At 32.3% G+C, this 18,241-nt stretch overlaps 1 protein-coding gene across 10 annotated transcripts in view; it reads left to right on the top strand.

The window, feature by feature from the left end:
- The window catches only part of LOC113520434 (uncharacterized), a 71,089-nt gene that overhangs the window by 34,622 nt on the left and 18,226 nt on the right, over positions 1-18,241 (top strand). For 8 of the 10 annotated variants that reach the window (XR_008253200.1, XM_052898023.1, XM_052898021.1 and 5 more), the window contains 7 exons: positions 12,286-13,556; positions 13,752-13,959; positions 14,427-14,472; positions 14,923-15,014; positions 15,102-15,942; positions 16,492-17,178; positions 17,421-17,616. Coding sequence is in view for 9 of the 10 variants with exons in the window: in XM_052898023.1 (XP_052753983.1) it covers positions 12,286-13,556; positions 13,752-13,959; positions 14,427-14,472; positions 14,923-15,014; positions 15,102-15,942; positions 16,492-17,178; positions 17,421-17,616 (3,341 nt within the window). In the remaining variant the exon portion in view is untranslated. Of the gene's footprint in view, positions 1-6,857; positions 7,129-12,285; positions 13,557-13,751; positions 13,960-14,426; positions 14,473-14,922; positions 15,015-15,101; positions 15,943-16,491; positions 17,179-17,420; positions 17,617-18,241 lie in introns of those variants that run through there. The other 2 variants (XM_031914752.2, XM_031914753.2) reach the window with 2 other exon arrangements.

Here is an 18,241-nt window from a genome sequence, read left to right as displayed (position 1 = left end):
AAAACTGGAACTACTAAAAACATAAATGAATGGGAGAGCGAAACATTTAACGCCAACTTCAAATAATATGGGATAAGAATAGAAAGATGACGAATAAGCAAACAATCTGTTGGTGCCATTTGACGGTAATGAAAGCTGCACCTAAATATATAAAGAGCAGCACGAACGTCACAGAATTTTTATGATGTTCAAAGGAGTATAGTGATTTCTGAAGTCTAGGATGTTATAAATTCGTACTTAGTAGTTTTACTGCTGTATCTCACGTTTGAAATCAAAATACAACCATGCAATTACACATTAATATACTATAAAATACTTAAGTATTTATGCAGATGACATTTATGTAAAATTACTATCTGGAAACATTACTGTATACATTACTGTACTAACTCTTATAAGTACAGACAATGAGATAATAGTACCTATCCAGTGTAACGGTCTCTGGTTTACCAAATTTTCTTGCATTCTCCATTAAAGTTCGTTACATAATATTAAAATTATATATAAATGTACATTGTAAAAATAAATATTAATAGCAAATATCTGCTTAATGTATTTTAAACAGATTATTACAACATAATGTGACAGGAAATTTAAGTTGGTGTTATATAACTATTTTATATGGAGAATTAATGACCCCCGTCATAATTTTTCATTGAAAGTAAAGTTGATATTAAAACGTGTGATTATGTAAATGTTGGTGCAAATGTGAGGGGAGTGAATATTGGTTAGATCAGTGTTGAATAGATCACCGACTTCGAAAGATTGATTTCGAGTGTTATGTGGGTTGTGTGGATCTCTGCATTCACAGATGTATCCATTATTTGTAGTAGTACACTTGTGTAAATATTAATTAATATCTTCGCCATTGTTATATGCGATATTTAGATTTGTATTTTTTTTTCTTTTTTAAGCAATTTAAAATGTAGATGTACATAAACGTGTAATTACTGTTGTTAAGATGTGGTCGATTTTACTGAACTATTACTGGTTTCAAACAGGTTCCAGGAGTAAGTAAGTAGTGTTTTAATGTTTTATTCGTTAATATATTAAAAATATTTAGATCTTTGTGGTTGTTCATAAACAATTTTGTATGTGGAGACTATGGATAGTAAATATTAACATATTTTTAATTGCTATTCTCGCCTTAAAAAGGTACCATAATTACTGTTTTTACTCGTAAAGCGCGGTAATATAAAAGAAAATAGAGTGATAATGTGCTGCCCATTTATTTTCTACACTTTCTTATTGAGCAATATAATTTTGAAAACAGCCTTTTAGTTGGTGTTGTTATTACAATTATTCTGTCAAACAGTATGTACGGGTAGATACTTTACTAGGTATAAGACAAATTGCTATTTTAAAGTTTTGGACTTAAGTGATTATGAATATTAATTTGGCAGCAGTAGGTATCATCATTTAATATTTGGTATATTTTACTTTATACCCATAAAATATACCTAAGAATTTTCTAACATTTTCTCAGGCTTTAATTACAAAATTAATTTACAAAAGATGTACTTCCTGTTGTTGTGATAGGTAAGCAAAACTGTCACTGTAGGCCTAGGTATTGACAGTAATTATTCAAACTAAAACTCGAACTTAAAAAATCGTCTATGTTTAATTCCTGTTGTTGTTTTCTAGAGGCGAGGAAGTCTTTTCAGAAAGATCTGTGTCTGAACATTAGATTTTTGATTGAAATTTAACATTTAAACTAAGATAAAATATTTGTTATTTTTGATCTATAAATATATTATAAACAGGAAATTTGAGCGTTGGGACCTAGTGTTTCATTGCTTCCATCTTATAATTATGATTGATATAAATTCGAATATGACAAATATTAACATTTCCTTTATTTATCCTTTCTTTAATAAATCTATTTGAGGATATTATTTTACAGTTAACAGTCAACCTCTCACTTCAATATTAGGTTTTTTCTCCTGCGTTGGTCTCCTGTGTTTCCTTTCTTTAGTTATCTTTTATAATATTCTGGGGATGAAATGGAAGAGACAGTTATTGTATTCATAATTAGTCATTATGTCTCTCTCTCTCTCTCTCTCTTTTTCTCATTCTTAGGCAGTCAGGTTCTTCAGGTGATGGGAAATACTAATGATGAAGATAAGTTATTTCGTTATTGAAATACCACATTGACATCATTCACCAAAATGTCTCGCGACTGTTTCTGCTTCAGTAACCCCTACTGTTATAAGTGTATTTTTTATTTTTATTTTTATCTAGTTTGTAATTTCTTGGGTCAATGTAGTCATTATTTTCGCATTTAATGTTAAATGTTTACACATTTTCCCATTATTAACTTTAACAGCAATGTTGGAGGAGTTGATGGAGTTTTCATTATCTACATTATTGTATTGAATGAAAAGTATACATCGACGACATAATGTACATTTAATTGGAAAAACGTGATTTGAATTTGTTATACGCGAATGGTAATGAGTTGTAAGCCGTGTGTACTACTGGTCGTGCTGACGGTATCTACCTACAGGATCTATTTATTGATCACTACTGCCTTTTGTTCTGTATATTTTTTTTATATATATATATTTATGCATTATGTCTATAAATGTTTTACATTATATATTTATGCACAATGCCTTCATTTTTAATAAAAATTGAATTAATAAAATTAAATTTTTCTTTCTCAAAAGTAGTCCAGTTGGCACAAATAAATTTATTGATTCTTACCAACAGATAACATTCATTTTCTATTTAGGTTGATTTGTCTACAAAAGAAATAAAGGTTTACTCTTGTATTTGTGAAGATTTGCAATAGCAAATGACATAGTACAGTAACCTTTAAAATTACAGTGCTTATTAAACACTATTGAGGATCATTTGGCAATGCTTTGATGAATCATTCGAAAATAACGCGACCCCGACGAAGGTAGTATTCCGGTTTGAGTTTCGTTGAATGTAACGTTTGTTGTGGTCATTTTTAAAAGAACTGGTAAAAATTTGGCATATATTCTTACGACATACGGGTGCAGTTTCTTATGAGTCAAATATATCGAATATTTGACTCATAGAATTAGTAGTAGACTTTGTTCACTAAAGAAGTATTTGGTGAACAAAGTCTATTAATTATACAATAATAGATTATATTTATTTTAAAAGAGTAATTAATAATAATTTTTCATCGCGTTAAGTCCCGATTGTGTATTTAAAAAAAGTTTAATTATCAGGTCGCACCACAAAATATCATAACATCTAACATACCATTTTGTGATACGCAATAAATATACTGAATACTGAATCGTTTACAACATACGTTACAAGTATATGTTTTAGTCAATACCTAATGAAAATAATCCTAATAATACGTGGATGGTTGTAGAATCCAATTTTTTTATTGCCATTTTGGTAGTTATATAGGTACATACATTTCTGAATATTCGTCAGTCTACCCTCTTAGATAGTCAAGTAGCTCATTGCTACGGTTAGTATCCGGATGCTTCAAACCCGGAACTTGTACCGGAACCCGCATAATATGTCCTTTTGTGTTCTAGGCATAAAATTCCTTTAAATGGTAGATATTAAATTATCCCTATAAATTTATAATTATACTTTACACAAAAAAAACTTGATGATTCATAATTTAATACATAATTATTTCTTTTGTACTTCTAGAAGTTTTTTATTTATAGATAGATTCCATAGATACATTATATTACGTAGTCTCTTATAGAGATTGTTATGTCTGTTGGATTGTATATAGCATATAATTTAGTAAGCTGTCACTCTTCAGTGATCATCAACAGCCTATTGCAAAGAAGGAGTTTGAATGACAAGATGACAAGATCATTTATTCCATTCATTGCAATTGGTTTACTTCCCCTTTAGACTACCAAAAAGAATTCTTGTGAGCTACCGTCGTTCATCAACTCTGCATCACATTTTATCACATACTTCTAACTAGCATTTCGATTTATATTAACTATTAAAGTTGTACCATATTAAAAAGAGATGTTAATAAGCGCTTAATGAGAAAGAATGCGGAAGAGGGAGATACTTAACTATTTAATACAAACCTGAGAACAAATTAAAATTTAGTTCGTCCAACGACACTCGTCTGTAAATAATAATCAAAGGAACGAAAACAAATTCATAACGTCATTTCTTTTAAATAGATTTATTTTCAACCAGATGACAGTAGCTTGACAAAAAACATTCAACTTATTTTTAGACGCTGTAAGTGAAACTTTCGTTTCCTGTTTAGCGTTCTGTTGTATAAAGTAAACTCTTCTGATGACGGTTTCCGTCATAGTGATGCAAGGATATGTAGGTGAGAACTGCAAACACATATGATTAGGTATGACACTAATATCTTAGAAGAGGGGAACTGACATTTTACATATATAGTTGGTATCCAAAAACATTGGTTTATCTATTTTTTTTTCTATATTTTAGTTCATTATTTATTCATATATTTAATGAACTAAAATTTACATGCATTACATCCTACTATTATTTTATTTGAAAGTTTGTAAAGATGTTTGTATTCAAAAGATTATCTATGTATTAAAATATTAATCAGATCGTGAAGATTTTCTTGGTTTTCTTCACTCTGCAATTGTTTTCAAATTCAATAGATTGTTTTATCAAAGTTATCAAAAGTATCTCCTTAGACAACTTTCTGAACGAAATTTGTTGAGGGTTATAAATATGAAATTATAAAGTTTGCCAAGGAATATTTATTGGGTATTAGCTTTTTGCTTATAACCTCATAAGCGTAGATTTCAGAAGTAGGAGAACCAATGAAATATCCCATTCCTAGATGGCGTATAAATATAAAACGTATACCAGTTTTTAAATAAACCTTCAGGAATACAACTGTGAAAGCCAAATCTAATTTGGTGCAGTAGATTTTGTGTGATGCATAAACGAACATACATAGAGACAAAATAAAAAAAAATGTTGTACGAGGTCTGTCCGGAAAGTTCGTATAAAAGTGTTCTGGAATGCGAGAAAGAGGAGTGGGGAGGCCAGGTAAGCGCAGGACCCCTTCCTTATGTCCTTATATCCTAATTTAATACATAGACTTTTTTACACATACATTAATGCACATAAGCAACTCTGTGGAAAACATTCAGTTTATTATATACATATCTTACTAATATAATAAAACTTATAAGTAAACGATGCCTGTACATGCAAGATATAATATTAGAAAAGTTGAAATGAGGGTCTATAGAAGTCAATACGAGGTTTGTCCGGAAAGTACGTATAAAAGTTTTTTAAAAAATTTATTTTACAATTATTCAGGTAAATCAATTTTATCCCCTTCAAAGTACTCCCCCTGTGACATAATGCACTTGTGCCAACGCCGTTTCCACTGTGAGAAGGCTCCTTGAAAGTCCTCTGGTTGTAGGTTTCTCAGCTGCCCCGTCGTAGCTTTTTTTATCTCATTTATGTCCCCCAAATGCCGCCCCGAAGTACCAATTTGGTTTTTGGGAACAAGAAGAAGTCACACGGGGCCAAATCCGGCGAATAGGGGGGGTGTTCGGTCACCGTAATGGAATTTTTACTCAAAAACTCACGGACAACAAGAGAGGTGTGGGCAGGGGCATTGTCGTGGTGAAGAATCCAACGCCCCTCTCGCGCCAATTCTGGACGAACTCGTGCCACACGAGCTTTGAGGCGTCTGAGCACATCGACGTAGAATTTTCCATCAACTGTCTGGCCTGGAGGGACGAATTCTTGATGGACAATCCCCCGAACATCGAAAAAAACAATCAACATTGTCTCGGCCCTCTCTGAATCTTTTTAGCCACTTGTGGACGGTTGGTTCCTTCACAGCATCATCCCCATAAACTGTTCTGAGATCGGCAAAAATTTCACGGCCATTCTTGCCGAGTTTCGAGAGAAACTTGATTACGACGCGCTGCTCTTCAACGGAAGCGGGCTCCATGCCGACGGGGTTTCGTTAAGAGGTAACTTCACAGATGGCGTGACAAGCCAGTTCGCACCGCACGGCGGTCAGACCAGAACTGAAGCATTGTTAAGGACATAAGGAAGGGGTCCTGCGCTTACCTGGCCTCCCCACTCCTCTTTCTCGCATTCCAGAACACTTTTATACGAACTTTCCGGACAGACCTCGTATCTGTTAATTAATAGATATTTATATAATTAGGTGCGTAATACTTGTTACAAAATGCCAAGTCTAAACTATTGGAGCTAGAGAATTACAATTTAGTACGAAGTTTTCTTATGTGTCTTGAAGTATCTACTAGGAAAGCTTTTTTGGAAATTTCCACGGGAACAAGAAATAACAAGTTCCATGTGAATGAATCCGCAATAAACAGCTAGTATACTTAATCGATTGCTGTGTAGTCCCGGCTTAGAATGGACCATCCCTTCCTTTTCTGAGGATATCGTAAGAGGCGACTAAGGGAACTCAGTGGTCGAGGAATGGACAGAGAAGGACAGCGTCCTTCTTAAAATGTGCCTAAAGCCTAACTGTGGTCGCCAACCCATTGGCCAAGCGTGGCGACTGCTAGCAAAAACTCCTCTTATGGGGAAGGCCTATGTTTAGCAGTGGACAATTAACGGCTGATATAATAATAATACAATATTTAATTGGTAATGTAAAGATAAATTGAATGTGGAACATAATATGAGGACATCGGAGTTTATTTGTAAATATAGGTCGATCTATGCTAAGGTTGACATTGAAAGTGGTAATCAGATTCGCTGCCTATAGGTTGCCCAATACGTCTCCTGGCATTCCGCCAAGTAGACCACCAGCTCGCTTTAGTGTATGCTCCGCAATGTATATGTTATTAGGTACATTATATTTTTAACGATCCAGACTAAACAGCTAGACCGTGCGTTAGTGTTAATTGCAAAGCGCATAAATGCTAATGCGTTTACACGTGAAAACTTTATTTGAATTTTTATTGGCTTCGTATTTTTATTGCAAAAAACAGAGATCATATAAAATTTATTTAAATATATAAATTAATCTTAGTGACGTAATGGCGTGGAATATTTGCGAGATAAATATTTTCTAAAGTTTCTTTATGTTCGTGTTTTAAGAGACTAGAATAAGTGAATTATATATACTTGGAATGTATATTTTAATGTTTTTGCAAATTATATTTATTTTGAGTAAGTATTTATATATTATGCAGTGTTTGATGACGTATATCAATAAAGATATGTAAAACTCACTGACTTACTAACGCACAACTGTTTTCCACATCTATACTCGCACAATACCGTATGGTTTGTGCGAGCGTATTCATAATCCCATGATATGTGTTATAATGCTTATCCCAAATTCTGTATGAGGAAATCACAAAGAGAGCCTATTTCTACTAGTGCTAATTTTCTGTACATTCTTTTTTATATGACTTGCTGATGTTCATGTCGTATCTCTGTTTGATAACAGATTAAGAATACAATGTGTCACTTTTCATTTCTAGGCTGTAGTAAAAGATAACTTAGGGTACAATATACAAGAATGAGTACAAGTGAAGGAAAATTCGTAATAAGACATAATACAAAATTGCTACAACTGGAATTCTGGCTTAGTAAGTACTAACTACCACATTATTAGTACTATGCCAGAATTCTATAGGCGACGGTTACCACTTTCCATCAGGTGAGCCGTCAGCTCGATTGCCATTTTAAGTTTGATAAAAAAAAATCCATAACATAAAAAAGCTTGTGCCTAGTAAAATGGGATATTATAGTTTCTTAAGGTAAAGCGAGGTACGCATGTAGATATGTCTATATGCAGTAAGCATGTGTATATATATTTGAAGATCATTAAATTAAGTTAGATCAATTTGTATTACTTATACTGAGTTCATTACCTGCATCCTTTCACGTATTTCCATGAATGGTAATGATTGACATGTCATTATCATGGCAAGGAAGTAGTTGGTTGCATTGGTTAAATGTTAATTGACTTTCCATGTGATTTCCGGTCATTAGATGGATCTTGATCTTTTACAGCTGTAGAACTTTATATGAGTTCGGTTCTCGGTTCACTCATTTAGAAACTTTACTCAAATGTTGAATTTTTAGTCTTAACTCTGGCAGAACTGTCTGATCCTGTAGATCAGATCCACGTTCATTACCTCTTGAGAAAAAAGAATCAGAATGATGGCCTGACAGGAATTTACAAAAAGACAAAATCCTAGGACACTTATCACTCGTAGTTTTTAGCAAAATATTTCAAAGTAATAACTAAAATTAGTATTACTTGCTTCAGTTTAAATGGTACGGAGATACTAGCTGTAATACTACTTTTTTATTTTACCTTTGTTTGGTTATAGGTAGGTATATATTTGATGCAAATAAACTAGATTAACATATACTTAAGATGTTTGTATTTAAATCCTTGGAAAGTTACTACAAATTATGCTTTATAAAATAACAGTATACAATTAGCAAGCAGGACTTGTAGAGATCGCAATAGCTATGGTAAACAAACATTTACCCGTGCTCAAAGCTCCGTTTGATGAAAGTGCGTTACAACTAGTTAAGACGCAGTTTCATCAAATGATGAGATTACGTCCTAACTACGAGTAAGTATGGTTGTAATTTTAATGTTTATTTTAACTTAATGAGTCGTTTTACTCAGAATATTTAACAAGCAATGCAAATATTTGAGGAGTTTAGGTCCATGCGATGTTTCTTTGATATATAAATGTTTAGTGGGGCTTCTCAATGTTTTTAAGGTTAATATTTACCTTACAAACTTAAGACGGAATTTACTTTGTATGTCCTTTACTCGTTTACCCGCAGGTCCGCTCCTACTTAGTTTATCTCTACACAATAGCTAATGATAAATATTTTAACGAGTTTGTTTGTTATTAACCATTTATTAGGATAAAGTTCTCTAACTTATATTATTGAAATATTGTGTATTTCTCTTAATAGTGGTTATAAATAATTAAGATTTAGCTCTCCAAAAAAATTTTGACGCAATTATGGTAACAAAAGTATGGAACTAATATGAGAATAAACCCTATTGATTGGAATTATTTAAATCAATTTAGAATTCAGAATTGTATTCTAACATACATACGAAAGATATAGACGAATTGAGAGGTCTCTTCTTTAAATCCTTCTTTTATAGATATTTTATGGATTTATCTGCATGCATAATATGTATGTGGATAAAGTACATTACATATATTTTTTAAATGTATACATTATTTAATTAGTTTTTGACGTAGTTACTGTCGCTAGTTAGGAATCAATTATAATAACTCTCTTTACAATTAATAAGTGATGGTGATGATCTCATAAAAAAATATGATACATTTTTTTATTTGCGGCATCACAATCTTTAATCATTTAAATAACATGTGAGACGGTGGTTGAATTTGACAATTTTCAATGAAATGTGAGCAAGCATTATTTTTCAAGTAATAAAATAGTATCTGATGAAATGGAACTGATTATTTTGTCTAAGAGTGCTCGCAAGCACATTTTTTATGCCAACAACTTTTCCCATGACCTGATAGTGTTAACATTATGAGGAAACTCGATTAAATTAACATTTACTTTCTATTTGCATTTTCTCATGGAATGTTAATATAGCATTAAATAAGGTAAAATAAGGTTTACATATATGGTCTAGCAATGTAAAAAGTTGTTATTTAATACAATAAATAAAAAAAATATGTTAGTGTTTAGCGTTAGTAATTTCCCACGACACAGCGTACGGAGGGATATACGAGGTATGTATTTGTGGGAATCGTTAGTGAAGCGTTGATTTTGCGGGCATGGATTAATATTGAATACAGATTTAGTTGTTTGTTGATTAATATTGTTACTTAGTATTTATATATTTATTTAACTTTTATGAGTACATAATAAAGGTACACATGACGGACATAACACCTATATGTGTTTTGTATCATTGAAATATTGGGCAAACAGAGATGTTTGATGGCAGTACTTTAAAATAAAAAGAAAACTATATAAAAACAATTACTAAAGTACTAAGAAACAAGTATTACTGCAGTAAATTATTAAACATTTTTTTTGTTATTGTATGTATCAGTTTAATAGTAGTAAATACAAAATACTAATTTACAAAATTTTTACTATAGAATTAGTCTTAGAACGCAAAAGAGTTAATGTTTTAAGTTTGTTTGACGTTATTTCGCTAAAATATGCTGTTATCTTTTTTACGATCTCCCTTACAGAGTATCCCTATTGTTTTCGATGAATTACACTACTATTAAACCTAAATTTGTTAATGTTAAAAAGATTGACTGGTAGAGAATGCTACTAATATTAAGTCCGCCTTTTGTATCAAATTTTTGCATTCGGTCAATAAAGTTATTTATTTAAAAAAAATATGTTCTTTTTGCACAATAAACGATATTGCTGCAAATAGTCACTAAAGAATTTGTTTACCAAATATTAAACGACTATTAATTCGTTTAATTTCAACATTAGAAGCTTTTGCAAAATTCATTACGTCTCTAATTTGGGAATCACCGTCGTTTTCACTATGATTCGTAGTCAGTACGCCGAGCACTTAACTTGAAGTGGCCAAGCTCTAATAGATTTATTGCTTGATAATGCCTCGTTTGAAGAGGAAACACTTGTCGCAGCAGGGTACTTACGATGGCGGAAGCATACAAATTAACGCTGATGAATATTCTATCTCTGTCTTTACGAGTACACAAATAAAGTGAAATATTCCAATGAAAAAGGAGAAAAACTTAATTAAACCAGCTAAGGTCGATCTGCGTAGTAACAGCATAATAATTACTCTTATATTTTTTTATGCACGTTTGAAAAAACAAAAATTAAAAAATACCCTGAACAATGACATTACAAAGTAACGGTTACAGATCTTTACAAAGGTCTTTGAATAGTATGTCTTGTAATAATATATTTTCCTATTATGACAGACTTGTGCCACGTATTATGATATTAAAGAAGACAATTATCATACATAACAGGTAGACAGTTTCGTCTATGTTTTTAAATTTGTTTTATGTATGTATGAATATAGGAAAGTTACATTTTCTAGGTACATGGTATCTACAAAAGGGTAGCCTTGTTTATTGTTACTTATAAAAATAAATGTTGTATGTTAAAGATTGTATTACCATTATATCAGCCATACCAGTACTTTGTTTGGGGGTTTTGCCAATAGTTGTCACGCTTGATAAGGAGTATGGCAACTACAGTAGGGCTTTAGTAATGTTGAAAAAGGGACGCTGCTGCCGATTCCTAGACTAATGAGTTTCCTTTGTTACTTCTCCCGACATCCATAGGAAAGGAAGTAATGGCCCATTCTATGCTGGGACCACACTGCGATTAATATAGAGATTGTATAGCGTGAAACAATTTATGCTTTTTTGGATAGATACCATTGATTTCATTAGACGAATACATAAAATTTTTAGACGAGACACAGAACTGGCAAGAATTTGTAATGCTGTAATGGAAAGGGTTGAACGATAAGCAATTGTCATTGCCAATAGTTTTACTATTATTTCATGTTGTGTCTTTCAATTGCTTCAAACACGCACCTTATCAAACAGGCAACGATAACGCTTCTTCGATTAAGCAATTTGAATTGAATTTTCTCGGTCATTGAGCTATCGTGCACATGAACTATAGAATTTATAGTTCTTGGTAGTATAATATTTTAGCACATTCTTTCGCGTATGATTCTGATTATCAGTTGAATCTGTTTAGAATTTTTTTGTATTTATATTGTCCTATGTATTTTTGTCGTGTGATCCTGATCATAGAATGGGCCACTCCTTCCTTTCCCGTGAGTGTCGTAATAGGCAATTAAGGAAACTTAACAGTCGAGAAATGGGCAGCAATGTCTCTCTTAAAACATCATCAGAAGCAGAACTGCGGTTGCTAATCCGCCTGCCAAGCATGGTACGGCAAAATTTCTTCAACGGTAATCTGCCAGAAGGAACGGCCCCGTTCCTTATGACAGTCTTTGGAGGAGGCCTATATTCAGCGGTGAACAGATAACGGTTGATATGATATAATGATGACGATTGGTATTTTGGATGGAGTTATTAGATATTTTATTATATATGTATCCTTAAGATTTCTTTGTGATAGCTGTCTATAAACATTATATTTCTGATGAGGAATAATAGGAAGATATTATAATAGTAATCTTGATAATTGTCAATGCACGACATCATGACATTTAATATTATAAATACAACATCATATCTGTTTTAATGAATAAATAATGTTTAGTGTATATTATATATAGTCAATTTTTATTTTAATGAACATTTTTTTTTGTTACAGGCTAGATCCCCCAGTGACGCAGACGGAATTCCAAATGGAGAACAAAAAGCCAGCACCAGCAACGCAGCAACCCCAAACACAACAACACCTTATGGCCCACCACGTTCACCCAGATCAGATTTATTCCTCTCAACACACACAATTAACTGCGAATCTAACATCAGCGCAAACTGGACAAATTCAACCGAATGGCGTCATGCACCAACTATTACAAAGCCAATACCATTCAAACATGAATGCGCGGTCACCGCTCCTAGAAAACAGACACGAACTATATGGAACGGGGCACAATCAAGACTATGCGAGGCACTATGGGGCGAATGATAATTATAATTACCCCCAGTCACCTCCAAGGCAGGAAAGAACCGATATGCATACTGATCATAATGTCAATCATGAATTACTACACAATATTCCTAAAGGATATAATGCGGAAGTCTATCAGGATTATTTGAAACGGAACCCACCGAAAGATGCCAATCAAATATACCAAAATCATCAGCCTATGTATAAACCTAATGTGAACCAATACGGTTCAAAGCCATATCTACCATATTCAAATAGGATAGGACCACAAAGTAATACTGAGTTATTGCGAAGACAATACAATGAAATTCAACAAATGAAGATGCAACAACAATTACATTACCAAAACCAGGCACAAATGCATCAACAGCAAAAGTTTGCTGAACGACAATTGCTGCTCCAACAAATCCATGGAGTTCATCCTCCGCCTAATTTGCAAAATAGTATATATTCGTCTGACAGTTTTTTTAGAGATTTAGATCGGTATAGTAAAAATGATTTTAAAGACTATAGTAGTCCCGACATACAAAAAGATATTGAAATGTATAGTAAAAGTAATGAAATCGAGAAACAACAAAATAGGCAATATCAGGAATCTCAATGGCAAGCAAACCAGCCAAGTGATTTTAGAGAAAACGAAAAATTTAGAAGACAGTCAGAAGGCGATAAAGGAATGACTCAATCTCCACCTTCTGAGTATAACAATCAACACGAAAGAAGTAACGTGGGTGTGGTATCGCCAATGAAATCTAGTGAATCAAGTACCCCTAGCATTAAGTCCCCTTCATCTGAAAGCCGTAGAAGTAGTAGTGGAAATCAGGCATTAAGATCTCCTATAGCTCAAAGAATCCCTTCAGCTCCTGTAACAATGTCTGGCATTTTATATAAACAAGGTTCTGATGGACTAAAAGTATGGAGAAAGAGGTGGTTCGTGTTGTCAGAGTACTGTTTATTTTATTATAAAAGTAAGCATTTTCTTTTTTATTTTTCGTAAATTTTCGGAGTACTAATATAATATTTTTTTATATATGTTTAATTAATGATCTAATGTTTCATTCTGTATCTGGAATAAAATTAACGCAACCATTGATTTTAAAGTTTCCTTACACGGGTTCCCTTAATTTTTATGTCAATTAATTTATACAATTGAATGTTTGTAGGCCAGGATGAAGAAAAGCTGTTGGGATCGGTGCTTTTACCTTCTTACAAAGTCTCTGCGTGTTCAAGCGACGACAAAGTATTGAGAAAATTTTCATTCAAGTTAGAACATGCTAACATGAGGACGTATGTTTTGGCAGCACCAGATCAAGAGGCTATGTTGAAGTGGGTGAAGGCGCTAACCATGGCTGCATTGATGCAAAATCCAAAGTAAGACAGCCTTTAAATCCAGATCGACGTTTTAGATAATTTGTTAATTCATTATCATCATATAAGCAGCATTTCAAATAATAATCTTATTTTAATATGCACCTATGATGTTTTGAATTTATTTAATGTATTTTCAGTACTAATTTACTGTAATAGAAAACATCTTGACGGATTACTTTTCAGAAATAGTACCAAATTTTTGTTTTTTCACATAAACAATACTATAAATAATGCAGAATTATTAGTAGTGTTGGTGGCATTCCTAGTAAACAGCTGTTTTTATCCTTCAGTCTGAAACATAACAATATACATGGTAATACTGACTTATGGCAGAAATATATATATATATTTATCATTATTAAAATCGCAGTCATTTTAAATTCTTTTTTTTTTGATGCACAACCCTAGCTATAACGGGTTGTATATTTGTGAGTTCATAGTAATTTAAGATTAACTACTATTTTCAGCGAACAACCACAAAAACAGACCGAGAGGGCAGCTGCAAAAATAGAGGTTAGTATTATTGTGCGCACGGATGTGTACGATGCAGGTGATCGGCAATTAGTGTGCCAGAGCGGAACCAAGGACAGCGATTACACTGTCGTTATAACTGCGCATAATGATCGAGATGTCATTGCAAATTGATACTGTCATTAAATATATGAATGCACGTATGTTAATTTCATAGACTCGGATTTTTCTAAGTATAGTTCATTGATGTAATGGTAGGTATCATTAGTATAGTCCGTCAATGACGTAAATGCTTAATATGATTTTTTTGCATTTTTATATGCAACCTAAAATGCCGAAAAAGGCCAATCATGGCTATCTGATGGAAAGTGGTATTCGTCGCCTACAGAAATTAATAGCACCATGAATATTACAGAATATACTATGACACCTTTGGTACACATCTGTCTGAGTACTATGACTATGATATATTAATATTATAATCTTTTTTAGGATGGTGACGAAGTACCTGGACCAACATATGCTAATGCTCCACCAAAACCGAGACGATCCAATGAAGGATATAACTCACCTAGTCCTGATATGTAAGATTATTTTAATTAATTATTTTTACTATTTTCACAATGTAATAGTTATTAGTAAACAAATTGAAACATTTAATGAAATTACAGGTATGATCCCAATTACGATATACTCAAAAAGCCAGCATCACACTATAGTCAGAGCACTAGTCACATTCGTTCTCAGGATCACACAAATTATACAAGTAGTCCAAATCAGGAGAGCACATACACTCGTAGCCCGCAGTCTCCACCATCAGCACAGCAGCAACCTCAGTACCAGATGAAACGACCCTACGACACGCAACACCTTTCTCTACCATTAACAAATACCGTTACTGATAGACTTGAAAACAATCAACCTAGTACATCATCTACATATAGATCTAATCCTCAATCACCTTATTTTAATAATAGGGATAGGAGTCAACAGCAACCGTCAACGGTAAAAGAAAATATTCAGGGACAGTTATATGATACACAGCGGAACATCCAACGCAATCCTTTTCTTCAAGATAACACACCGCAAACAGAAAATCAGGTTAGAGAAATTGATGTACAAAATAAAAACAATCGATCGGTTTCGGAATCTAATAGATTGCAGTCAAATTTTAATGAATCTTATGCGGAAGTTCGTTCTAATTTAAAACAAAATAATGATACCGGTGCTTATAATAGAGACGTTTATGGTGAGCTAAATGTGAGACAAAACAGAGCACCTGGAATAAATGATCGATTACTAAATGAAAGACGCACACCAGATGCCTATGGTCGATCGACATCTATGGCTGCCTATAACAGAGAAAAGGTCGGAGATTATGAAGATGTGTATGGAGTGTATGCTACAGAAAATGAATATGGTAAAACTTATAATAAGTCACCATCAAATACCTCTCAAATAAATGCAATCGGTTCATATACCACAAAACAATCGCAAGAATTTTCCGGAAATGTAAGTATCTAGTTAAATTTATTTTAGTTGTATATACTTTTGTATGTACAGCATATATTATTTTGATCATCATAACAACTCATTAATGTTTACAGACTGTTACAGACGAGTATCTATTATAAAGTAGCTTATTATTGCAATCTTGTCTAGATGTCTGGCTAAAGGGCTATAGTTTCCCCTTATTAACAAATGCCTTTTCCATTTTGATTAAACAAAAACCACATGTACCACGCAAATGATATTTGTTTCTTTCCTGATTGATTGAAATGATTAGCTTTCTTTAAAAAATATTTATTGCTCTGTAATATGAGGCCATTTTATATAATAAACGTTATTGAAAAATATTTAATTCATTGAAAGTTTATAGTTTTTAAATTTATTTCTGAATTTTTTTTTACAAAAAATGTCAGTACTTCACACATTTTATACAAATATAATATATTATGTGACAAATATTATTTATAACATTAATAATTTTCAGTACTTTTTCCTCACTAGAATTAAATATTTTTATTTTTCTAACATGTATTTGTACTTTCTTATACATAGGAGAAGACATTTAGTGGACCATCAGTTTTAAGAAGGAAAAAGATGCAATCTTCTGGGATACAACCACCAATGCCTAGACCGCACAGCGCAGATTTTCTTGAATATGAGTCTAAAAATGAAATGCTTAATAAAACCATGCCAGCACGTACGACATGTGAGCAGATTAAACAGCCTCAAAGACCTAAGTCAAGTCTTGACATAAATTCATATTATGATCCTAGTTCAGATAGATATTACTCCGAAGAAAGTTATGCTGAAAAAATGCGACAGTCAGCTCAATATCTACAACAAGGCTTAGGTTCACGAAATATTCAAATTCCGCTTGCAAAATATGCTAGTGGATTAGCTGAAAAGCAATTAAATTCACCATATTCACAGATTACTAATAATAACTATGAAACTGAATTTGGTGCAAATAAGATAGCTCGAGACAATGTAAGTTATAATTCTAAACATAGCGATCTCGAAGGTTTGAATTCTAACTGGACTTTAAAAGAAAAGGGCATTGAAAATCAAAAAGATTACGTAAACAGAAGTGGGAGTGTAATGAGCGATGGTTCGAATGTTAGTGGATATACCAAAGACATAAGTAAATTTGATGTATCTTCCGAAGGTTTTATTCGATCAGCAAGTGCAAGATTACCATCAACAACCACAGAGAAGGATGGCGATAAAAAAACCCAGCAGGTACCAGAAATATTTTTTTACTAACCGATAACGATAGAGTTATATAACTTTGAGTGTTCTGTAGTTTAGTATAGACAACATATTAGGGGTGCCATGAGTACTGTAATGTCCATTTCTCCATATATTAGATAAGCAGTCAGTTTGTTTTTTTACTAGTCTATAAAAAAACAGATCAAGAAAAGTTCTTATGAAACAAATGATCACGTGATGTTTATTTATTTTTTTCTAAAAATTGTTTACAGCGTGAAGAATCAATGAAACGTTTATTAGAATGGAAACAGAGAATGCTCCAATCTCCTTTAACAAGAAAAAGTACACCAGCCACTATATCTCTTGCTAGATCTTTGAATCAAAGTCGCCAGTCTTTGAGATCAGATCAGTACAAATCTAAAAATTATACAAATGCATCCTATAATAGCTACTCTTCAGATGATGAAGGTATGTAAACGTTCATATAAGTGAATAATATTCCTCGATCATTTCGTTGTCTGTAGATTTTATATTTCATAGCATGTATGAATATGGACAGTACTTCATTTTTAATTATTTTATAAAGTATTAATTTGTAACTAGTACATTACAACCAAAATTAAGCATGTTTTGTAAGAGTTAAAATAAAGATTTCATATCTTTATTGCATGGAGGATAATCATATGTTATATATGCCATAGTTTGGTTTATAATAAAGTTGTAATTAAGTATATTTACTTTATTTTAGGTCTTTGGTTATATAATGTATTAAGTATATTCTTTAATAATATGCCCCTTACAATTTATTATTATTACAAATAATGTAGGTAGTAGTTAAATTATAACTTTATTTTTTCAGATATTATTTATAAAGAATAATATTTAAAGCTTATATTTATAATAATTATTGAATAGGATATTATTAGGAATAAATATTTAACAGTTGTAAAAATATTTAAATTTATTTACTTATAATATTTTATTTTACTTTTACTCATATCCTAGTTCTGTATATTATAGTATATCTATACATCGATCCGTCTTGCAGTAGCAATATAATGACTTCGCTTTGCGGAAAGGTACCTTCCTGCCT

Source organism: Galleria mellonella, unplaced genomic scaffold (assembly GCF_026898425.1).
Source record: "Galleria mellonella isolate WM207_F2 unplaced genomic scaffold, CSIRO_AGI_GalMel_v1 utg40, whole genome shotgun sequence".
Taxonomy (NCBI): Eukaryota; Metazoa; Arthropoda; class Insecta; order Lepidoptera; family Pyralidae; genus Galleria; species Galleria mellonella.
Note: the sequence above shows the minus strand (reverse complement) of the source record. Positions and strands in the feature narration are given on the sequence as shown.